The 25,795-nt window shown below is 42.2% G+C and overlaps 3 protein-coding genes across 3 annotated transcripts in view; 2 read left to right on the top strand and 1 right to left on the bottom strand.

The window, feature by feature from the left end:
- ano1b (anoctamin 1, calcium activated chloride channel b) overlaps positions 1-25,795 on the bottom strand; it is a gene marked incomplete at its 3' end in the record, with an annotated part of 124,489 nt that overhangs the window by 89,873 nt on the left and 8,821 nt on the right. The window lies entirely within an intron of this gene.
- LOC308092502 (actin, alpha cardiac muscle 1-like) lies at positions 877-12,709 on the top strand. Its single transcript, XM_080438428.1, has 9 exons — positions 877-952; positions 3,393-3,549; positions 4,721-4,849; positions 5,421-5,531; positions 6,142-6,226; positions 8,460-8,621; positions 9,519-9,710; positions 11,327-11,508; positions 12,345-12,709. Exons 2-9 carry the CDS (start codon positions 3,421-3,423, stop codon positions 12,486-12,488), a joined length of 1,134 nt encoding a protein of 377 aa, XP_080294554.1. The 5' UTR covers positions 877-952; positions 3,393-3,420; the 3' UTR covers positions 12,489-12,709.
- On the top strand, positions 16,385-22,908 carry LOC308092503 (glycosyltransferase family 92 protein F13G3.3-like). The gene is made up of 2 exons (XM_080438429.1): positions 16,385-16,880; positions 22,016-22,908. The coding sequence occupies exons 1-2, from the start codon at positions 16,775-16,777 to the stop codon at positions 22,882-22,884; spliced, it is 975 nt and encodes a 324-aa protein (XP_080294555.1). The 5' UTR covers positions 16,385-16,774; the 3' UTR covers positions 22,885-22,908.

Here is a 25,795-nt window from a genome sequence, read left to right as displayed (position 1 = left end):
TCTCTGACGTTGTCAGGACAGATGCAGATGGTAACGTATTTATAAACGCCTTCTTCACATACTCAATGTGTCTGAATGAATGCACCCCCATGCACAACCTGTCTACAATAGGTTGTCCTGTCTGTCTCTCGCTCTTTCTTTCTCCGTCTCTCTCTCTTAACCCCCACAACAGTAAAATTAGGAATGTCTACTTTGAGAACGCAATGATGCGAGGATGGAAAGTATTTCCCATGTAATATATTGCCATAAAGCCTCCCCATGCCCTCGCTTTGTAGGCTTTGTCACCTCATAGTATCATTATATTCAATCAATCAATCAATCAACTAAATAGTAATTAAGGATGGCTGTCAGTCATGGGGTACGCAGTAAAGTCCTCAGTGTTAAGCTCACGAACGCGTCGCGTCTTCCACCACTGACACACAGGTACATTCTCAGAGTGAAATGAACACTGAGGATTCCACTGTGTGTGGGTAACAATGAGACAGCACACGATATTAAGGTCCGAAAGTCACTCGGGGTGAAAATCTCCACCTGCAGTGTGACGGTTAGAGCCCTTAACTGGTCTTAGTTTGAATCTAGCCAGCAAGGACTTGAGAGTTCCCCCGGCTCTGGCCAATCCCATTCAAGTCAATCCCTGCATGGTAATAAACAACGCTCTGCTATTTGTTGCCTCGTTATGGGGCATTGTCAGCTTATCGTCCAATCATTTTAGTCGGGAGCATGAGAGAGGAAGGTGGGCGGGGCTACCTGCGAAACCCCTCCTACCTGTTTGGTGTCAGCCCCACCTGTCACGCAAAGTGTGACAGCGAGGTTCCTGACCTAAAAAGGCATGTGTGTGTGAATGAACCCGAGGGGATGTGAGGGTTTAAATACAGACAGCAAGGTGAGACCACCACCACTCTCACTCCTCACTGTCCAGGGAGCACCGATCCACGCCACCTCAGCTCTTAAAGTAAGTCCTCTTATTGACACAGGCTGATACTAATACTACTGTATGTACTACTGTAATTTATCTTATAAACAGACACACTGGTATTAGCATGCAGATACAGCCTTAGAGAAACATTATTGGTATCATAGTATTAGAGTACTGATTGATGTGATCATGTGAATGCTCTGGGTTTTAACAAATAAGCTATTATTCAACATCATAAAGTAAAATAAAAGATGAGATTAAATAAAATATGTTAAAAATCTTTATTCGTCTTCAAGAAGAAATTGTATAATTTCAGCAGCCAGGTAGACATGTGGAACTATTATTGGTCCAGCACCTGCTCCAAACTGTATTTTGATGTGTGCTACTACTACTGCATTGTGCAACAGCCAGCAAAGAAGTACGATTTAGCAAAAGGAAATAAGGTCAAATGTTTGTAAAAAACAAGTCTCTGTCAGTGTTTATTAGAACCTAGCAGGCCCAGCATTTATTCTTCTATTAAAGCGACAGAGTAAGCAATACAAAATGGCACAGAACATTTACCTAACATAATTAATTTGATCCTAACATGAAAAGCATATTCAAAGTGATTTAGGTGCACACAAGACACAGAGGGGATGGATATGAGTGTTTAGCCGACAATGGACAATGGATGACATACTCAAATGAGAAATGTAACAAATGTGATTGAAATACGCTAGCACTAAAAGCTTATGATTTAATTCATTCATTAGAAATGAATTCATTTTAACCACTTAAGCCCTGTAGTATACTTCATGGACCGGAGTCCATTAGGGGTCTATTAATACTAGGCCCACTCCTTTTCTCCACCAAATCTCTTGGGGCGAAAGTAGCACATCTATGAGCTCACAACGCATCGCTTTGCATGCTTGTAGATCTGCTACCTGATGCCCCACAATAGGGTTCAAGAAGTTCAGTGTGAGATAACTCAAGCGACCCAAATTACTTCAAGGTAGCAGCAACCATGGAGGACTCTCCTGGACAGTTCCTTGGACATGATCTTGTGCCTATAAGCCTTCTACAAATAACCACTGTCAGATTAAACGTCACACAGCCTCACAAATTTACCGACAATCGTGCATCTTTTAGAATGATACTGAAAGCGTGTATTAGCTGGACCAAGCAAAGAATCAGAAGTTCAAGACGCACAGCAAATGATTACAACGGAGACTTTCTTATGACAACGGCGAAAAGCCAATCTACGGACAAATTTACTTGCGTTTACTTGTCTGTTCATCTTTCATTTCTGAATCAATTTGATTTCCCATACAGTAGCAACAGCTGAGCAAATCCATGCTGCAGTAAAACAAAGGAACCGACTATAATAGGCCCAAGGTCATCATAGGAGAGCCCTTGTGACTTTATGACTTGTGCCAAATATCATCAGCGTGTACCTATTATAAATCAGAGTCCATTTGTCTGTCTGTCACCACACCGTGCTGACGGCCTTGACAGATGGCAGCCGCGCAGCACAGGTGGACAGGAAGGACACACATGACCCAGCATAGTGTCCACATCTAAACTATGTATAAATGCCATCTCTCTATATACTCCATTGGGATGCATGCGTTTCTGGTCATAAATTGCGGTTGGAGTAATTTTATGGTGTGGGAGGGCCCCACCAATGACAAAAGCACAGGCGCATCCGCCACCACCCTATAAATCCAGCCCTGTCTACACCTGTTAGAAGCTCTTTCACCTTGCTAATTCTGAGGGCCAAGCTAGATTTCTGTGGTAGGCCTATAAGTGGTTTCTGGTACTTTTACTAATCCCAGTGTGTTACTATCTGCTGACTCCTTTTATTGTTTTGAAATTCTTAGTATTATTTGTTCTCCTAGCTGTATCTCTTTGTATGTGTCTGTTATGTGTTTCATAACTGCTGTAATGCCATGACAAACTGAATTTCCCCTATAAAGCCTGTCTGTCTGTCTATCATGTGTTTCTAGATCAGTGGTTCTCAAACTTTGTCGTGCCAAGGACCCCCAAATTGATATATATTTGGTTGCGGACCCCCATCTGAAAATATGTTGTGCCAGGGACCCCCATAAGAGAAGATTTGTGCTAAAAAAAAAATCACAATTATCCAAAAATGTCCAAACATTTTCAATATGTTTTCAAATATTTTCAAAAATAGCAGATCTACAAGCTTGTAGATCTGCTATTTTTGAATAGGCCTAGACAACATATAAATGGATAAAGTGGTTAAGATGATTCTGATGCTACATTAACTACTTTTTGATGGGGACCCCCTGGAACCTCCCAAAGGACCCCTGGGGGTCCCCGGACCCCACTTTGAGAACCAATATTCTAGAATACTGAGGCACTGCACTGTTTCTATGCATTTGATGTGTTACCTTGTGTTTACCTTGCTTACTGTAAATCCCTCTGGATTAAGAGCGTCAGCTAAATGCCTAAATTCTAAACCGTTTGTCTGTAGGTCCCCAACCGCCTAACCGCCAGTCAGAATGTGCGACGAGGAAGAAGCCACCGCTCTGGTGTGTGACAACGGCTCAGGGCTGGTGAAGGCAGGCTTCGCTGGAGATGACGCTCCCAGGGCGGTGTTCCCCTCCATCGTGGGCAGGCCAAGACATCAGGTGGGGCTATACGGCAGAACATAACGACGCGATGCATGCAGTAAAACTGAATGATGCACTACAGTGAGTGGAATGGGTTCAGGGTTAGGGTGGGTCAGGAGGAGTGTGCCTGCTCGTGAAGAGTGAAGGTTGTGTGAACAGCAGTGGTGTAAAGTAACTAAGTACATTTACTCAAGTAGGCCTACTGTACTTAAGTACAATTTTGAGGTACTTTTACTTTACTGGAGTATTTCCAATTGTCTATACTTTTACTTCTACTCCACTACATCTCAAAGGCAAATATTGTACTTTTACTCCACTACAATTATTTGAAAACTTTAGTTACTAGTTACTTTGCAGATATACATTTTTACATTATAAAACATACATTAACCACTTTAGCCTTATTTTATATGGCTGTTTGAAAATAGCCGATCTGCTATTTTCAAACATTTTAGTACTTTTACTTTTGGTACTTTAAGTACATTTTGATACCAATACTTTAGTACTTTCACTCAAGTACATTTTTAATTCCAGATTTTACTTGTAACAGAGTACTTCTACATTGCAGTATTGATACTTTTACTTAAGTAAAACATTTGAGTACTTTTTCCACCACTGGTGAACAGGAATATGTGCTTGTTGTGTGCAATAATAAGCCATCCTGTACCAGATTCCAAATAATACAATACCACTGTCCATGGTCATATTTCTGACAAGTAGTGAATGAAGAAGAAACTCTGTATCAAAATACAAATTTTGAGTAAAAGCACAAGTATTGGCATCAAATGGTTTTTGGAAAAAGTGCAATATTTGCCTCTGATATGTAGTGGAGTAGAACATTTTAATTACTGATGTATAGCAAACGTACGTACCTCAACAATGTACATGAGTACAGTACTTGAATAAATGTACTTAGTTATTTTCCACCACTGCTGATAAGGAATGGTGACACAGCTCTTTGACTCAAATGAAGAGTCCAACTGAAACCTAGCCCTGTTGGTGCTCTCACTCTGGGCACATGGCATGACTTTGAAACAATTCAACTGTTTAAATCAAGTGTCCAAGAGTCTCAGTTATTTCCTTGCAGATGGTTCAGACCAATGTTGTGTTGTTGTTGGGTTGTGTGTCATATTACATTCGGTCCACAATGTAGCAATAGTCATAACCTATACTCTGCCTTTGTCTCCAGGGAGTGATGGTGGGTATGGGACAGAAAGACAGCTATGTAGGAGACGAGGCCCAGTCCAAGAGGGGTATCCTCACCCTCAAATACCCCATTGAACACGGCATCATCACCAACTGGGACGATATGGAGAAGGTCTCTTTCATTCCTCCTTTCTTTTCACATCTATTTATCGCACATTTTGGTATCCAAGACACTGATATCCTGGGTACCATTTTAAAGGTGCTGTACGTATTATGTTTTGTTGAAATAAGTGTTAAATAGCTCTATATTCACACAGTATTGGCATTGCTATAGAGTGTTTGTGTGTTCAGTAACAGGGGTCTCCCTATCTCTACAGCTTTAGTAAACAGAAAATACATTTTCAGTTCGGGATATCAATTTCATCCAATCAGGAGTGAAGATGAACTCATACAGGATACAGAATAAACAAGTGGAATTCGAAGTGATGAAATACAATAAATCTGTTTATCAAAGAGCTGGAGAGATGGGGAGACCCTTGTAACCAAACAAACACTCAATACAATGATTACTATCGGAATATAGAGCTTTAACTTTTTAACAACAAAAAAACACTTACAGCACCTTTAACTCTGAAAGTGTAAAAATGTAGCCGATTTATGTGTGTACCGTCATGTCTCTATGAGCTTCTATGACACTCCACTAGAACAGTACATTTGACTCTTTGTCCTTTGGTTGTGTGCAGATCTGGCACCATACCTTCTACAACGAGCTGAGAGTGGCCCCTGAGGAGCACCCCGTCCTGCTGACTGAGGCCCCACTCAACCCCAAGGCCAACAGAGAAAAGATGACACAGGTAGGGAACCAAACAAACAAATATACCCATGGACAACGGCAGCTAATACATTGTGATGATTTGGTGTCATATTCCAATGGTTCCCCAACTGGGGGTCGGGACACCCAGGGGGGTCCCCACATTATTTTGGGGTCCCCAGATGATTAGCTTAATGTGCAACATTGTTTTCTCACTCAACAGTAAACAAACCAACATACAGTATAAGTGTATACAGGGTGTCTGCACATTTCTAAAGTCACAATTTAATGACTTTTAAGACCTTTTTAATACATTGGCTCGCTTTGGAGGACCCGCTCAAAAATGAGATGCTGCATCTCAAGGGGCTTATCCTCTAGGGAAATTTCTAAATAGCAATTGTCAGATACAATGTATCTGTGCAACCGAGTCAAACTAAATGTAATGCCTACAATTCCAAGTGCTTGTCAGGGTGGGGTACCCAGTTCAAACAAGATTATTTTAGGCCGGAAAAGTTTGGGAACCTTTGTACATATTCTATTAACTTATGAATGAGGTAATTCTTTGTCTCTTCCCCAATGATTCATCTTTTTTTTTCACACCTGTCCTCACCACTCTCATCTTCTCTGCTGTCCTGTCTTTGCCCTGTCAACAGATTATGTTTGAGACCTTTAACGTACCAGCAATGTATGTGGCCATCCAGGCTGTTCTGTCCCTCTACGCCTCTGGCAGAACCACAGGTGAGTGTGGATTTATTTGTATAGAAGAATGCAAGCAGACAGCAGAATAAATAGTAATAATAATAATAATAATAATAAGACCGTGTAATGGTAGCTATGACATATCTATGACATTATATTTGGGGAAGGTTTCAGCCCAATCAGACTGCCAATGACTTCCGTTGTGAAATCGAAGTTGAATATTTCCAAAAGTATCAAACATTATAATAACCACATTATAATAATAAGGGTAATAACAATAATGTTGATGTACAGATAGTGCTTACAGGTTAACAATGGCATGCTAGAATGGTCCTTTTTTATAATCCCAATGATCTATAATAAACACTGCCAAGTCACAGTTAAAAATAAAATAGAAAAGTCCAGGTTAAAGGAAGTAGGCTAATGAAGTGCTTTAGGTGGTCTTGTTAGACAGAGATCTTACATTAAACAAGGTTAGCTTGACAGAAGATATGGGCTGTACAGTCTGTTTTTGGTTGCAAGACACTAAAGTACCACGATAATAGGTCATTGTGAAAATATATCCCCTCTAAGGCTGAATGTAGCCGTGTTCACTACCTCAATACAGAAATAAAGTATTATTCTCTCTAAGGCACAGGTTCTCAAAGTGGGGTCCGGGGACCGCCAGAGGGTCCCCAGCAAAAATGAAGTTTGTTCCCACCCAGAATAGGGATGCTAGGCTTCAAGTAGCTATGGGTGGTTAGCACAATCTCCTTGCAGCAAGGTCCAGTTTTCAAACCCAAAGTGGGTTTTTCTGTGCAAGTATGGGTGGCTACGAGCTTGGACAACAGGCAGTGGTGTAAAAAGTACTCAAATGTTTTACTTAAGTAAAATAATTAATACCATAATGTAGATATACTCCATTTCAAGTAAAAGTCTGGTATTCAAAATGTACTTGAGTAAAAGTACAAAAGTATTGGTATCAAAATGTACTTAAAGTACCAAAAGTAGAAAGTGCTCATTATGCAGAATGTCACATTTCACAAGTTTTCAAATGTATACAAATCTTTTGAAAATAGCAGATCTACAAGCTCACAATGCGTTGCATTGCGACGCATTGTGAGCTTGTAGATCGGCTACTTTCAAATGGCCGAAATGTATATAGAGTTGAAGTGGGTAATGTATGTTTTGTAATAATAATCAAAATCTAAAAAGTAATTAGTAACTAAAGTTTTCAAATAATTGTAGTGGAGTAAAAGTATATTTGCTTCTGAGATGTAGTGGAGTAGAAGTAAAAGTACTGAAAATTGGAAATACTCCAGTAAAGTAAAAATACCTCAAAATTATACTTGAGTAAATGTACTTAGTTACTTTACACCACTGACAACAGGGGCATATTGGGAAAATGGACATTACAAGACAAGTGGGCTTGTCAAGAAACTGAATCTACACGTTTCTATTATTTAGAAATAATAACAGGCAAGCCTGAAGCACAATCATGGATGGTTTTAAAGTTGGTTTATGTTCTGTGCTCATGAAATAATGTAGTTGCAAGGCAGCTGATATGAAGCCAAATATAGAGTGCAGCCGTCTTATTTTTATTCAACGGCACCCTCCTGTGGACACGATGAATATTGCATATCCTACAAGCACTGCTTATGTTAGTACCCACTTTTGCTCTATGTCTGAGCTCTTTACACCCACCTCCACCCACCCAAACTACGTTAAACCACCTGCTCCAACTGCATTCTTCCTCTAATTTTGTGTTCAAAATCAGATAAGACGTCTTTCTTATAGCGTTCTAGCCCCCTTTCTCCCCAATTTAGACGTTAATGAATTCCTCCCCACACACATTTCTGTGTGCTGTCACTGCAGTTGTAACCTACTGACTCACCTGCCAGTGCGGAGACCCCACCGGGAGGATGTAGAGGCCTCCCGCCCAACACTCCCTGCTGACAAGTACCCCCCCCCCCCCCCAGCCCGTAGTACACGCAGAGACAAATATCACCCTCCCTCCCCGGTTTCCCACTCCCATATAGACCCCCCTTATATTGTGTTTGTATAGTCGTTCGACAAAGCCAGACGCAACGCGATGGATTCGAACCCCAAGGCTCCGTGGTTGGTGGGCATTTAGACGTCGTTCTTGAGCTCACCAGTAAACTGTGAGTCTGTGGAGTGACCGTCAACTTGCTACGCTGGGTTACAAGGCTATTATGGTTACAGTGTGATGAACAAATTATGGCCACGGTGATGACCTGTCTTGTATATATCTATATCTTCATCCGTCTCCCAGGCATTGTCCTAGACGCCGGTGACGGTGTGACCCACAACGTACCAGTATATGAAGGTTATGCTCTACCTCACGCCATCATGAGGCTGGACTTGGCCGGCAGAGACCTTACCGACTACCTGATGAAGATCCTAACTGAGAGAGGCTACAGCTTTGTGACAACTGGTAAAAAACAAAACATACACATCATGCATGGGGGGTAAAAAACAACTGGTAAAAAACAAAACATACACATCATGCATGGGGGGGGGCGGTACTTGTCAGCAGGGAGTGTTGGGCGGGAGGCCTCTACATCCGCACGCACGCACGCACGCACGCACGCACGCACGCACGCACGCACGCACGCACGCACGCACGCACGCACGCACGCACGCACGCACGCACGCACGCACGCACGCACGCACACACACACACACACACACACACACACACACACACACACACACACACACACACACACACACACACACACACACACACACACACACACACACACACACACACACACACACACACACACACACACACGCGCACACACACACACACAGGGGGTGGGTAACCTGTAGAGTCTGTAGAGTAGAGTGTATAAAAATACAGAACAGGCTCTGTGTATGTTGATCGTTTCACTGCTGGATTTATTCTGAGGAATTTCAGTAGGAAACGTAGCATACCACCAATGGAAATGCAATGAAAATATCTGTTACATTCTGTGAAAATAAATGCAATGACAATACTGAAAATAATAGATTTATTTTAAATCCAATTTCAAACCTCTACAATAACTACTTAGACACAGTACAGTAGTAACACTGAAAATGTACAGTGCATAATTGCATTATCTTCCTTTAAGATAAGAATGACACGTGGCACACATCTTTATGGGGACTGGGACTAATCTTGGCCAATGAAACAATGTTTTAATGTTGTCTCTCTCTCTCTCTCTCTCTCTCTCTCTCTCTCTCTCTCTCTCTCTCTCTCTCTCTCTCTCTCTCTCTCTCTCTCTCTCTCTCTCTCTCTCTCTCTCTCTCTCTCTCTCTCTGTGTTATCCTTGCACCCTCCTAGCTGAGAGGGAGATCGTGCGTGACATCAAGGAGAAGCTGTGCTACGTGGCTCTGGACTTTGAGAACGAGATGGCGACCGCCGCCTCCTCTTCCTCCCTGGAGAAGAGCTACGAGCTTCCCGATGGACAGGTCATCACAATCGGCAATGAGAGGTTCCGCTGCCCGGAGACCCTCTTCCAGCCCTCCTTCATCGGTCAGAGGACTTCATCTTTTCTCACATTATTAAAGGGATAGTTCAGAGTTTTTGTAGCATTTCTAAGCCAATAATTTGATTACCAGCTGAGGCAGTGGTTCCGTTAGGAGACACAAAGGAGACTCTTTGTGTCTGCTCCCGGAACCGCTGCCGGTCATCAAATTATTGTCTTAGGAATGCGAAAGAAACTATAAAATATCCATTAATTCAAGTCTCTATGGGGTAGCCTGAGGCTACGAGCTCAATCGATGGTCTTGAAAGGCGGAGCCAAACACAGCCGCCCGGATTTGTGCGTGGCTTCCTATTGCTTCACCAATCTATGTCCCCGCCTCCCCTCCCCTCCCCCCCCCCGGCCTGTGCACGGAGCACGCTGACGTCACCAAATTTAGAGCGACGCCCCTCTGCACTCTGATTGGTTAGGAGATAACAAGGTCTAAGACCATCGTTCCTGCATGGCTCCCCCAGGCTTTTTTTCTTTTGTAACAAAAAAAAAAGCATGGGTTTCCGAGGCTACTATGGGGTGACTAATCGATAGAAGAAAAAAAAATTGGGGGGGTGAACTATCCCTTTAATAGACTAATCTTGTCATTCTAGTCACTTTGTGGCACCTACTTCGTTTCTTAGCACTTTGATTTCCTGACTTCCTTGTGGATTGACAAATGTATAATAGCACACTTAGGTCATATCACGTTTATTTCCGATGTCCAAAATATCGTATCACGATATTGATATAATATTGACTGTATACAACATAACATGATTCAGTTATGTTGGATGATTTATGGCGGGTATGTCAGGTTTATGGCACTTACAGTACTCTTCACCTTGCACTGTGTCAGTCAATGGTTATCAAAGTGGGTGCCAGGGACCCCCAGGGGTCCTTGAGGGGGTTCCAAGGGGTCCCCAGCAAAATCAGGAGTATAGTTTAATTTCACTAGACCTCTAGTGTTTCAATAACAACATGAATATATTGCTCACATTCATGGCATTTAGACAATTTAGACGGAAGCATTAGAAATGGGGCTCTGTGAAGATCAATTTGAGGGTCTGTGGCAGGAAAAATGTATATTACAGTGGTGGAAAGTAACTAAGTACATTTACTTGAGTATTTCCAATTTCTAATACTTTTACTTCTACTCCACTACATCTCAGAGGCAAATATTGTACTTTTACTTTGAAAACTTCAGTTACTACAGTTACTTTGCAGATATTAATTATTATATTATAAAACATACATTAACCACTTTAGCCCTATTTTGTACGTAGGCTATTTGAAAATAGCCGATCTACAAGCTCACAACGCGTCGCATCACGACGCGTTTTGAGCTTGTAGATCGGCATTTTTGTACCTTTACTTTTGGTTCTTTAAGTACATTTTGATACCAATACTTTTGTACTTTTAGTCAATTTTGAATTCTGGACTTGTAACAGAGTATTTCTATTTTGCAGTATTGATACTTTTACTTAAGTAAAGAATTTGAGTACTTTTTCCAACACTCTTACGTTATAAGAGTTTTATACAGCTGCAATCCTGGTCCTTATGGAACAACTACAGAACGTTTGAATCCTTCTCCACCTCACGCCGTCACTTGCTCTCTCTCTCTTTCTCTGTCCAGGTATGGAGTCTGCAGGCATCCATGAGACTACCTACAACGGCATCATGAAGTGTGACATTGACATCAGGAAGGACCTTTACGCCAACAACGTCCTCTCCGGAGGCACCACCATGTACCCTGGTATCGGTGACCGCATGCAGAAGGAAATCACTGCCCTGGCACCAAGCACCATGAAGATCAAGGTAGAGCTGAGCACACACCTCCACACAGAACTAGGGCTGTCGTGATTAAAGTGTTGACGATTAATTGTCACTCAAATAATTGCGATTAACGATTTAATTGTGTGTTTGGAACTGAAACTGAAATATACAAAGAAATTATTGACATTTAATCATTTTTATACATGTAAAAAAAAAGAGAAATAGCTGATCTACAAGCTTACAACGTGTCACTTTGTGACGCATTGTAAGCTTGTAGATCTTCTATTTCTGCTTTTTTTAATATTTGAAAATGTGAGAAAAATGTTGCATAAATAACATTATGCAAAAATAATTGCAATTATCTAAAATAATTGCGATTAGACTATTATGTAATAATTGTGACAGGCCTATGTATCAACTGTGTACACAATCACATTTGCATTCTGCACATATTCACATGCACAGAGGAACAAATTAATTGAGCATTGGATTTATTTTAATTGCTAAATGTTTCACGCCCACTTTGTTTTATTTTATTGCAAAAATGCATTATTGTTATTATTAGTATTATTGTTATTATTCACATCACAACACATTGTGAGCTTGCAGATCTGGTATTTCCCAATTTTTTTTTGCAAGAATTACATAAGGCTTAAGTGATTAAAACCAGCAAAAGACAGCAGTTATGTTATATCATGATATTTCCGATATCCAACATACCAGACAATATCTATAGTCTCATATCAAGATATAGAGATAATATCCATATATTGCCCCAGCCCTACCCGTGCAGTTGGTCAACATGACTCAATTAGTGAGATTCATGTTGGAGGATGTATCATATTTCAGACTCTAAACTCTCATCATTCTGTCTGTAGATGATCGCCCCTCCTGAGAGGAAGTACTCCGTGTGGATCGGAGGCTCCATCCTGGCCTCTCTCTCCACGTTCCAGGCCATGTGGATCAGCAAGGACGAGTACGAGGAGGCCGGGCCATCTATTGTCCACAGGAAGTGCTTCTAAACTCCTGCCCTCCATCTCACTTTCATCTCTCTTTGCAAGCTGTTTTTCATCCCTTTTTCATCCGTTGTATACGTTCCCTTTCTCATTGACTTTCATTTGTTCTTTCCTGTCTCTCTCATGTGTTCTTTCACCCTGTCCTGTCGTCTTATCCCTTCAAAATGGAATCTGAGTTTTCTTGATAATGCACTAGACAATCAAATAAATTGCATCTTCGTTCTGTATGTTGTTTAGCAGAGTTTTCTTTGTCACTTTCAAATAGGTAGATTTGGATTCAAGGATTTAACATCATGTCATAAAAAGAGGTCTGGTGATAAAAAGTGGGAAGAGAGAAGTTTAAGGAGAGGAGATGATATGATGAGAATACCTATCACCTTGTTGCAGACATGAGAAGACAGCAGGATAACAAGACTAGTCTAAAAGCCCACTAGGGGCCCCTAGAGGTCAACCTACACGGTGCCATCCTTTGAGGCCTGCATTCTCACTACTAGTGTGGTGGTGGGTGCAAGAATAAACACCATCATAAACATCACTGACTTGCTGAAGCACTGCCTGGTATGACAGACAGACAGACAGACAGACAGACAGACAGACAGACAGACAGACAGACAGACAGACAGACGAGCAGTTATGAAACACAGAACATCCGATCGATAGAGGACATGTCAACCATTAAAAGCCTGCTGCCTCTAATTCAGAGAGCTCTGGACTTGTAGGAAGGAGAAGGAGGAGAGGAGAATTAGATTAGATTAGCCACAGACACACACACACAGACCCTCCTCTAGATGGCTTGGCCTCTATAGAGGCCACACCGGGAAAAGAAAATGTGGTTGATCAGCCGCGGGACTGGTGTGGGACCTTAATCTCTAGATCCTAACACATCCCTGCATCTGTGATCCAATCCCCACGTATCTTTCTATACAGTCTGTCTGTACGATAAGAAGAAAGCATTTGCAAGCTGTTATAGTGACTTGACCTGTTGATGAGGAGAAGCCATCGAACAAAATAAAACATTGTGAAACAGACAAAATGCTGTGACCACATGATAAAGGACTTGTAAGGAGATAAAAGTGGCACATATGTTTGCGTGTGAGACACACACACACCCCTCAGGCCCGTGGAACGACACCAAATCAAAGCCCCCCCCCCTCAACATTAATCGGACAATATTGGGTGCGTTCGCGCGCCCAGCGAATGAACGCGCACGTGCGTTCGGTGCACGATTGGCGCTGACACAGGCACTGGGCACAGCCTTTCCAACTTCAGTCTATGCTATAACTACAGTGTCTATCATTACAAATTACATTTATTATTAAGCAGGTTACTTTATGGTCATTACAGTCGTAGGCTACAAGACATATGGTGATGAGATGGGTAAAAATTGGTACATTTGTATTGGCTGGCTATTTGTGTGCGTTCAGGTGTGAATTGCGAAAATAACCGGCGCAACACGTTGTGAGCTTGTAGACCTGCTATTGTAGCTATTTTGGAATCAAATGATTTGACAAAATTGTGCATCATTTTCATTAATTGAAAAAAATACGGATGCCATCTGAATGTGGTTAACATACATTTCCTCACATGTATGTATTATCTGATATAATTTGACTGTATGTGTTTGTACATTATTATTGCGTCAATCGGGTATGTTATAATATGAATGTATTAAAGAGTACATGCACGTGTCTATGTAATTTCCATAGTATCCGAGGTTGTGTGTGTGTGTGTGTGTGTGTGTGTGTGTGTGTGTGTGTGTGTGTGTGTGTGTGTGTGTGTGTGTGTGTGTGTGTGTGTGTGTGTGTGTGTGTGTGTGTGTGTGTGTGTGTCAAGCTCCATTAGCTGTTTGGAGAGCTGGCGTTCCCATCAGGCCAAGCGAGAGGTCTAAGTGCTGCACCACACACTCCTAAACACCAACCAACATAAAGCCCCACCCAGCTGGGCACAGCGTGGGCATCTCCCCCTGGGGCGCCCTACACCACCCTGGCACCACCTCTCACGCTGGAACTATACAATACCACACACACACACACACACACACACACACACACACACACACACACACACACACACACACACACACACACACACACACACACACACACACACACACACACACACATACACACACACACACACACACACACACACACACTATTATGTGCACACATGCACTTACATAAGACACTTACAGACACACAACAGAGAATTAGACACACAAAAACAATTACAGGACAGACACATATAGTAGGCAGGCAGTCACAAAAAAACTGACAATAACACACATAGGCATGTAGACACAAAGACACACACACACACACACACACACACACACACACACACACACACACACACACACACACACACACACACACACACACACACACACACACACACACACACACACACACACACACACACACACACACACACACACACACACAAGCTCTCCTAATGACCGAACCCAAACAGCTCCCAAACAACTCTGAACAGCTAGGAGAGGTGGCCAACATTGATGGGGGAAGCGCATTTGTTTAATAATGCCATTAAAAGCCAGGGATTAAAATGGCCATTCGCGTAAATACAGCCACAGTTCAGAGGGGGATAGCCAATCGTGGATAATTGAGAAACCCCACTTCCCTCTCCTGAGGCTTAAGAGTGCCCAAGCTCATGCTTTCGTATCAATCACCGGAGGGTGTCTGAGGTGAAAGATGAATACAGGCCTTTCTTTTGCCGTAAATCTTCCGTTCCATGTTTTCATTTATTTTAACAACTTAAACCCTATATACTTCAATGACCAGGGTCCCCCAGCTGTCTACGGTATACTTGGTTCCCTCCTCGTCATCTATAGTTGTTACGCTTTTGGGGGTACGTCTCAAACATTGTATTTGTTTCTTCTTCTTTTTATCTTTTTTCTTTTTCTTTTTTTGTTAAAAATGAGAAGGGGTGATGAGCTACAGTTAGGGTTTATTTTTATTGGGGGAACCTGCAGAGTGTGACAGTGCAGGAAAGGGAGACAGTAGGAAATCTGAGATGTGAGGTGATGTAGGAGAGACAGACAGTAGGAACGCCGAGTCTTAACAAAGCTGTCCTCAGATTTACACACTCAGTTCTTCCGAAACCAAACTCTTAACGCTATACTCCACCAGCATTACACTAGGAACCTGGGTCCACAAAAGTCCTGAGGTTCCCAGCACAGTGAAGGCAGGTCTGGGTCCAATGTAAACAGGGTCCATTGCTGGCCTCGCTGGGTCCACTGGGGACCAATGGCAGGTCAGGTTCAGACAAGACTTACAACGCTGAAGTCAGTTTTTCTTTGAAGTCAGTTTTAGCTTTGGCATACCTGCTCTAACATCACTACCCTGTCTCTCCACATCTTTTTCTCTTTTATTCTCCTCCACTCTATCCATTGTTTGTTTTGCCTTTTATTCTTTTTTTCTATTGCTCTCTTTCTTGCTTGTTTCCTTCCCTTCTTACTTTCTCTTTTACTCTTCTCATGAATCGCTTCTTTTTTCTGTTTTCTATTTTCCTTTGTGTCTCTTCTGTTTCTAACTCGTTTCTCCATATTCTCTGATTTAACTAACCCCCACGACCCCCTTCGTCCCCCAATAAGAAAAGAGGGGCGATGAGTGAGACGGAGAGATGAAGAAAGAGAGAGAATGACAAAGGATGAGTGGAAGACAAAACAAAGACATCACTCATCTAGTTAACACAACACGCGCACACACACACACACACACACACACACACACACACACACACACACACACACACACACACACACACACACACACACACACACACACACACACACACACACACACACAAAAGTTGGGCATTTCACAACAACAACAACAGTGCTGGAATAAGAGACTTCACATGGAGCATTGGTTTGGGATCATTCCGGTCTACGGCATGATGATTAACTGTAATAATAAACAAAAACTGAGGTTTATCCTCTTCTTTGTTACTGCCGGCATCATCATCATCATCATCATGAGATTCCCAGGGACGCACAGACTCATCCTGACCCCGCGTCTGGACCGAACCCCGTGCCGTACCGCTGCCCAGAGCATCACCCCTCTGAACAACACCAAGCACCTGCTGGTCTCGGCCTACATGGATCGCAGGGTGAAAGGCTGGGATTTACGCATCATTGGCATATTCAGGAGAGATTCAATCGTACCCCTTCACTGTGTTTTCTGTTGTTGTAATGGCAACTATTCCATGCACGACAGCACTCCGGCTAGCTTTGTACCCCTCAACAGTTTTCGTTTTCCCTTTGAGACTATATGGATGTCATGTGTCGGATCCCCGCAGGGTGCAAAGCCACCCACGTCACCCTGTCCATTCATCCAGACAGCATGGAAGCACTGCAGCAGATCTTTCTCCCTATAGGTAACTGACTTTTTTTTCCCGCACCTTAGCTAATGTCCGTAGTATATCACGTACAGTATACATCTGCTGCTATGCTCACGCACCTTTATATCTTATCTCAGGTACTATGTGTCAATATGTAGAGAATTTGTTTGTTTTCTTTGATTGATCTCTCTTCCCCCTTGCCCCCCCCCCCCCTTCTTCTTCTTCCCTTTCTTTTTTCTATGGAAATAACTAGAGTCCGACCGATTTATATGACCGATACCAATAACCGATTTTAGAGAGGGGGAAATCACTGATAACCGATATGCAACCGATTTTAGTGAATTTTTGAGCTGGAATGAAAACAGGCCTTTTCTGTGTGGATTGTGCAAAGATTTTGCACCGATAAGATTATGCAATGGTACAGTCACAGTGACAGTAGTAGAGACAGCTGCTTTCTTGAACCAATGTCTTTATTCAAGACTTTTAACAACATTGTCAGTCAAGCTGTAAAGTAACTAAGTACATTTACTCAAGTACTGGACTTAAGTAAAATAAAGAAAAGATAACTGATTTGAAAGCCAAGATGATAGCCTAAGATATTATGCCTACTATTAGCATTGTCGAGGGGAAAGGCTTCCATTTCATTTCAACACACCGTGCCAAAACAATGCCAGCGCGACGAGAGAGAACACAAGCTGAGGTAACCGGAACGATCGCCCCAAAACACACTCGCCCCCATTTTTTACTGGAGGTTACGTGTAGGAGTACCTGGTGGCGGCCGTTCCCAGGTCACCGGATTTGATCCGGGGCAACTGTGTTTTAGGGCGAGCACTCTTTGCTTATATCCAGGCCACTATTATTGTTGTTGTTGTATGTTACTATTATTATTTGGCATCGGGACGGAGAGCTCAGTCTGACATTATTCTTTTCTATCTAAGATCTAAACAACTAACTAGATTTTTTTCAGGACGAGTTCAAGTTCTTAATTTTGTGTATTTGCCAATACAGAGTACCAATAAGATTAAACCAGGAAAAGAACACTTATACCATATCATAATAGTACAATATCCAAAATCACAGACGATATCCAGTCTAATATCATGATATGGCTATAATATTGATGCTCTTACTATGTAACGAAAGGCCTAAAGTGTTTACAAAAATATGAAGAATTTTAAAAAGAATACTACTGTAGCCTATATCATTTTTTTTTGTACCATTACTGTCAAGGCTGTCACTATGGCAAAACGTATGGGTCCATATTGAGATCAGTTATTACAATTATTTGTTTAAATGGTAATCTTTTTTTACAAACAAAATCTTATCTTAATGGAAAATTATTTTCTTGTTTTCATTAAAAGCAAAAATAAATAAATAAGGTTTTCCCATTCAGACACATAGCAGGACATGTCACTCTAGTCTAGTCTCTTGCCTTTCAATGATATCAAAGGCAAAATATTACCTTATGTCACTGTTTTGGCTCCTTTTAAACCTCTGGGACTTAAAACGTTACACTACTCTCTGTTGCTCAGTGGACTTTGTTACACTTTCGGACGAGTCTTAACAAGCTTTAATAGGCTACAGCTGGATAGATGACAAGACTGTAGGCACATGATTTATGGATGATGGATGGATTTTGAGTTGTTGTTGGAAGCTGCTTACAGAACAGGACTTTTCAGATGGCGCCAAGTCATTTATTTGGAACAAGAGGCAACCCTACAGGTTGAGCAGCTATACTGTCTGATATGGGAGAAGTGCGTGCAGCCGCGCGCACACACACACGCACGCACGCACGCACGCACGCACGCACGCACGCACGCACGCACCCGTGCCAAAGTTGTACTGTCTTTTCAGCAACATATGCAAAGAAAGACAGGGGGGATTTTTCTTTGGAACTGGTGTTGAACATCTGGAAATGTATTAGAACGTAATTTATGTTGAACAGCTCACTTTAGGATATAGGCTTTAAATTATGTTATCTTGATTTGCCTAAAGAAAGAATATGATATTGACTGGTTGAAATGACTGCTGAGGTGCACTCAAAGGCTTGCAGCAGGCAGAGGCCTGCATTTCCTTTATGTGCATTTCCTGTATGTGAGCTGCACTCACTGCGTACGTGACATACAGCCTGCATCTATGGCTGATCAGTGAGGTCAAAGAGTACCCAAGATTTGATAGTTTTAACCAAATGTTACATGCACACTTGCAAGTGTGAATCATTAGATTTTCTGATGTTATTAATGATTTAATTTAATCATATATAATTGCTGATAATATGCAGTATAATTGCATTTACGGAATTATGCTCAGGTATAAGACACATTTTGGGGGACATTTAACCCCTCAGTATGCCCATATATGGCCATGCTGATAATGTCGTGCAAGGTGCAAAGTAAGCGTTTTTTTTGTGTGTGTGTGTGGGTAGCTGTTGGACAAGTCACACATACACCCACATACAGACACACTGACTTCTGAGAATCACCTATAGCGTCTGACTTCTAAGAATAGGCATGCACACCTATGTGCACACAAATACACACACTGATGTCTGGAGAGCTTACTTTAGACCGTACTACCGTATAAAGGGGCGCTCACAAGAGCATCACAGGAGAGGCTGGGGAGACAGAGGCTGAGGGAGACTTGGGAGGTTTTGGATACGGACGGCTGTTGGGGGCCCTTTGGGCCCCTTGGGCTCTTAGGTTTGTGGGGCTTCTTCTCTTGCACCTTGCTCAGATGTTAAGCAGTCATGGCTCCACATGGAGGAAGGTAAAAAATTACTTAAATTAAGAAGGTAAAAAAATACTTAAATTAGGAAGGTAAAATATTACTTTTAACAATTAATCAAATCAAAAAGGGTAAATTTCTCTATTTTTAGACTAAACTTATTTAGTGCTACTTTAAGGACATTTTTGGAATTACCAAATTTAGACTAGCCTGTATTTCAGGCTGAATGAGATCTAAATGGAACCTCCTCTTTTTAATCTAAATTCTAAATGATTTTAGGACAAGCCTAAATTAAGGCATTTGTAATCGGACCAGACAGACATGAAACATTACTAGATTTCATTTCTATTTGTATTTTGTATTTGTATTTTGTATTGTTAAATACACATCTGTAATCCCACTATGAACTGAGCAAATAAAGGGAAGGTTTTAATCTTCCAAAAAGCCAAATTTTCAGAGTAAAGGTCCTTACACACCGGCGAATATGCGAATATATGCAAAATTCTGACTCGTTCCGAATAATTAAAAGACGCTTTTTCGCTTTGCGAAACTGATGTGGACGCTTGCATTGACTTTATAAGGTTTTCTTTTTAAAACGTATTTATTCGCATGAAGAATTCGTCCCGGTGTGTAAGGACCTTTAGTGTTATAAAGATAAATAGACTAGGGGTTTCTTTTGAAGGACACCATCACGCCCTCGGTGAGTATGAGAATTCCACACTACGGCAACATACATACACATTCAATTCACACCCCATAGGTAGAGATTTGTAACTGATGCAAAGTTTGATGCCAACGTTTGATGCAATGCTGTGCGGAGTTAGCCTGGTAAACACCCCCTCCCTCCGGAAATCTCATGCATTGCATTGCATTTGGTTTCAGGAAGGAGGGTCTGGGATTGCTCACAGAGTAAAGCTGCCCGAACCGCTGCGCATACGAACCAATCAGCGGCTGCTAGGGGCGGGATCATCCAATCACCTGCCTAGTAGCTTGAAAAAATGAAACTCCGTCTGTCATCGATTCTGCGCCCGGAGTCTCAGATGCAAGTACGCTGTGAAACAAAATGTGTGTCGCAAGCTTCTTCCATTTGACGGAGTGAGGTTAGTGCGGAGTAATGTATTGAGGAATGTTTTTGGAGTGCAATGTTTGGTATGCAATGAATTGTGAGCATTGAGTTGTTTTGCAATGACAGTGTGCTATGATGATGTGCTGTGGGTTGGCATGGTGGCGTAAAGAGTGATATGGTTTGCATGTGTTGGCTCATTATCCTTATGTGACTAGACTTAAGAGTAACTATAATTCTCTGGGTGGTAGGCATGGGGACGTAGTGGGTTTGTATAACATATGAGCTTCAGTGCATTTCTCTTGTCAGAGGAGTAAGATAGGTTGTTTCAGTGGAATCTCTTGACTGAGTGAAGGTCAAGTTGATATTTCTGTTGAAGCGGGCCAGTAAGTTTAGGGGGCCCCTCTGCCTCCTGCCTTTCTTATAACTGTGATATCCTCAGATCCATAGTTTGTCTTAAGTCGGGGACTGGATATTATGGTAGGGGATTAAGTTATTAACGGGCTTACAGATGGTGACCAGAAAATAAAATTAGCCGCAAATTCCCTGAAGGCCACGGGCCTGCTAACACAGTCGAATTTGCTCTGAAATCACCATGGCGGAGAACAGGTTGTTCTTCCGTCGTCACAAGTAAAAATACAGTTTTTACGCTTCTGTGTGTGGCTTGTTTAAAAGGTCCCTGAGCCCGGGGACCTCCTATCTGTATTGAACGCCGCTCCAGTCGTGGTCTGGAACGGTTATTACTGGCTACAATAAAAGGGATGTTTATAGGCTGTTTTTTTCTGTAGCCTGCAACAGCGTTTGCAATGCTGTTGTCTGTCACTGAAAGTAAAAGTAACTTCAACTGCATGGACTGTCTGAGAGGCCTGGTGACGCACTGTTACTGCCTTTAAATTATCTGTGATTGATGGACCGACATTAACTAGGCTATAACTGCGCGCAGTCACCGATATGGAATATATTATATTCCATAATATATATATTCGATATATGTATCCTTGTATTTCAAAAGGTAATCAGCACCATCTGTAGGCTGTCACTATAGGCTACTTGCTAATGTTTACTGAGTCTACTCGCACGACTTGACCATCATGCTGTTGCTGCGCAGTGCCCATGCAGTATCAATTTGACCGACATAAAATCGGAATTCAGGACAGTGACCGGGCCGGTCACCGATGCGGCAGATTTGATATAAAACCTGCTATTTTGATCGGCGGCCAATTGATCGGTGCAGCTCTTTTTCATATCGGGGAGAAATGTCACCGATACGATATGATCCAATGTGACCAAAAAAGGCCATATCGGTCAGACACTAGAAATAACAAAGAAATGTATTTACTTCTGTAACCCTGTGATGTGACAATGAAGCTGATTCTGATTATAGGTAACCAAGAGAGCAGCGGGACAGAGGATATAAAGCCCCAGTTTAACTTCACAGTCTGCATCTCCACCCTGCATGGAGGCTACAACAATGTGCTTCAATACACACAGGCAATAGAGATGTACAGGCTGCTCGGCGTGGGCAGGGTGGTGATCTACAACACAAGCTGTGGTCCAGATCTCGACCGCTTGCTACACAGTTACAGCCAGGAGGGTTTGGTAGAGATGGTTCCCTGGCCTATAGAAAAGCATCTCAAACCATCGCGGCAGGGATGGCAGTATAAAGTGGGTGGAGGGGATCTACATTACTTTGGCCAGCTGACCACACTCAATGACTGCATATACAGATACATGGACCGCTCTCGCTATGTCTTGTTGCATGACATAGATGAGATTATAGTACCGTACCAGCAAAACAGCCTAACGGCCCTGATGGTCCAGCTCCAACTGCAGGAACCAAAGGCAGGGGTGTTCCTTTTTCAGACTCATTTATATCCAAGTTTCCACTTTGAGCCCAGTGGAAAGTTCCACCTGCCCCAGTGGGAAGGGGTGCCAGGGACAAATATTCTGGAGCACATCTATCGTGAAGATCCAGTAAGTTATGACCTCCACCGCTACAAGATGATAGTTCAGCCAAGGATGGTGGAGCAGACATCAGTGCACGGAATGCTCAAGAACTTCGGGGAAACATTCTTGGTCCCTCCAGATGTGAGTCGGGTCATTCACGTCCGCAATCAAACACATACCGGCCAAAAAAACAAAGAGCAGCTGCACGTTGACACCAGGCTGTGGGATTTTCATGAAAAGCTGATCCCCAGTGTGGACAAGGCCCTAGCAAGAATAGGGATGCTGAAGACAAAAGTATTGAGATGATGGAGCATGGATGCAGCTGCACAGACTAACAAGTTTTCATTAAAAGCAAAAATAAATAAATAAGGTTTTCCCATTCAGACACATAGCAGGACATGTCACTCTAGTCTAGTCTCTTGCCTTTCAATGATATCAAAGGCAAAATATTACCTTATGTCACTGTTTTGGCTCCTTTTAAACCTCTGGGACTTAAAACGTTACACTACTCTCTGTTGCTCAGTGGACTTTGTTACACTTTCGGACGAGTCTTAACAAGCTTTAATAGGCTACAGCTGGATAGATGACAAGACTGTAGGCACATGATTTATGGATGATGGATGGATTTTGAGTTGTTGTTGGAAGCTGCTTACAGAACAGGACTTTTCAGATGGCGCCAAGTCATTTATTTGGAACAAGAGGCAACCCTACAGGTTGAGCAGCTATACTGTCTGATATGGGAGAAGTGCGTGCAGCCGCGCGCACACACACACGCACGCACGCACGCACGCACGCACGCACGCACGCACGCACGCACGCACCCGTGCCAAAGTTGTACTGTCTTTTCAGCAACATATGCAAAGAAAGACAGGGGGGATTTTTCTTTGGAACTGGTGTTGAACATCTGGAAATGTATTAGAACGTAATTTATGTTGAACAGCTCACTTTAGGATATAGGCTTTAAATTATGTTATCTTGATTTGCCTAAAGAAAGAATATGATATTGACTGGTTGAAATGACTGCTGAGGTGCACTCAAAGGCTTGCAGCAGGCAGAGGCCTGCATTTCCTTTATGTGCATTTCCTGTATGTGAGCTGCACTCACTGCGTACGTGACATACAGCCTGCATCTATGGCTGATCAGTGAGGTCAAAGAGTACCCAAGATTTGATAGTTTTAACCAAATGTTACATGCACACTTGCAAGTGTGAATCATTAGATTTTCTGATGTTATTAATGATTTAATTTAATCATATATAATTGCTGATAATATGCAGTATAATTGCATTTACGGAATTATGCTCAGGTATAAGACACATTTTGGGGGACATTTAACCCCTCAGTATGCCCATATATGGCCATGCTGATAATGTCGTGCAAGGTGCAAAGTAAGCGTTTTTTTTGTGTGTGTGTGTGGGTAGCTGTTGGACAAGTCACACATACACCCACATACAGACACACTGACTTCTGAGAATCACCTATAGCGTCTGACTTCTAAGAATAGGCATGCACACCTATGTGCACACAAATACACACACTGATGTCTGGAGAGCTTACTTTAGACCGTACTACCGTATAAAGGGGCGCTCACAAGAGCATCACAGGAGAGGCTGGGGAGACAGAGGCTGAGGGAGACTTGGGAGGTTTTGGATACGGACGGCTGTTGGGGGCCCTTTGGGCCCCTTGGGCTCTTAGGTTTGTGGGGCTTCTTCTCTTGCACCTTGCTCAGATGTTAAGCAGTCATGGCTCCACATGGAGGAAGGTAAAAAATTACTTAAATTAAGAAGGTAAAAAAATACTTAAATTAGGAAGGTAAAATATTACTTTTAACAATTAATCAAATCAAAAAGGGTAAATTTCTCTATTTTTAGACTAAACCTATTTAGTGCTACTTTAAGGACATTTTTGGAATTACCAAATTTAGACTAGCCTGTATTTCAGGCTGAATGAGATCTAAATGGAACCTCCTCTTTTTAATCTAAATTCTAAATGATTTTAGGACAAGCCTAAATTAAGGCATTTGTAATCGGACCAGACAGACATGAAACATTACTAGATTTCATTTCTATTTGTATTTTGTATTTGTATTTTGTATTGTTAAATACACATCTGTAATCCCACTATGAACTGAGCAAATAAAGGGAAGGTTTTAATCTTCCAAAAAGCCAAATTTTCAGAGTAAAGGTCCTTACACACCGGCGAATATGCGAATATATGCAAAATTCTGACTCGTTCCGAATAATTAAAAGACGCTTTTTCGCTTTGCGAAACTGATGTGGACGCTTGCATTGACTTTATAAGGTTTTCTTTTTAAAACGTATTTATTCGCATGAAGAATTCGTCCCGGTGTGTAAGGACCTTTAGTGTTATAAAGATAAATAGACTAGGGGTTTCTTTTGAAGGACACCATCACGCCCTCGGTGAGTATGAGAATTCCACACTACGGCAACATACATACACATTCAATTCACACCCCATAGGTAGAGATTTGTAACTGATGCAAAGTTTGATGCCAACGTTTGATGCAATGCTGTGCGGAGTTAGCCTGGTAAACACCCCCTCCCTCCGGAAATCTCATGCATTGCATTGCATTTGGTTTCAGGAAGGAGGGTCTGGGATTGCTCACAGAGTAAAGCTGCCCGAACCGCTGCGCATACGAACCAATCAGCGGCTGCTAGGGGCGGGATCATCCAATCACCTGCCTAGTAGCTTGAAAAAATGAAACTCCGTCTGTCATCGATTCTGCGCCCGGAGTCTCAGATGCAAGTACGCTGTGAAACAAAATGTGTGTCGCAAGCTTCTTCCATTTGACGGAGTGAGGTTAGTGCGGAGTAATGTATTGAGGAATGTTTTTGGAGTGCAATGTTTGGTATGCAATGAATTGTGAGCATTGAGTTGTTTTGCAATGACAGTGTGCTATGATGATGTGCTGTGGGTTGGCATGGTGGCGTAAAGAGTGATATGGTTTGCATGTGTTGGCTCATTATCCTTATGTGACTAGACTTAAGAGTAACTATAATTCTCTGGGTGGTAGGCATGGGGACGTAGTGGGTTTGTATAACATATGAGCTTCAGTGCATTTCTCTTGTCAGAGGAGTAAGATAGGTTGTTTCAGTGGAATCTCTTGACTGAGTGAAGGTCAAGTTGATATTTCTGTTGAAGCGGGCCAGTAAGTTTAGGGGGCCCCTCTGCCTCCTGCCTTTCTTATAACTGTGATA

Source organism: Gymnoscopelus braueri (assembly GCF_963280865.1).
Source record: "Gymnoscopelus braueri genome assembly, chromosome: 9".
NCBI classification, from domain to species: domain Eukaryota; kingdom Metazoa; phylum Chordata; class Actinopteri; order Myctophiformes; family Myctophidae; genus Gymnoscopelus; species Gymnoscopelus braueri.
This window is presented reverse-complemented; position numbering and strand designations above follow the sequence as displayed.

What these genes read in the sequence shown, in the direction of transcription:
- LOC308092502 (XM_080438428.1), top strand. Translation starts at nt 3,421, where the DNA reads ATGTGCGACGAGGAAGAAGCCACCGCTCTGGTGTGTGACAACGGCTCA. An exon ending in TGGGCAGGCCAAGACATCAG is followed by an intron (nt 3,550 to 4,720) that starts GTGGGGCTATAC and finishes CTTTGTCTCCAG; the next exon opens with GGAGTGATGGTGGGTATGGG. An exon ending in ACAGAGAAAAGATGACACAG is followed by an intron (nt 5,532 to 6,141) that starts GTAGGGAACCAA and finishes CCCTGTCAACAG; the next exon opens with ATTATGTTTGAGACCTTTAA.
- LOC308092503 (XM_080438429.1), top strand. Translation starts at nt 16,775, where the DNA reads ATGGATGTCATGTGTCGGATCCCCGCAGGGTGCAAAGCCACCCACGTC. An exon ending in GCAGATCTTTCTCCCTATAG is followed by an intron (nt 16,881 to 22,015) that starts GTAACTGACTTT and finishes TTCTGATTATAG; the next exon opens with GTAACCAAGAGAGCAGCGGG.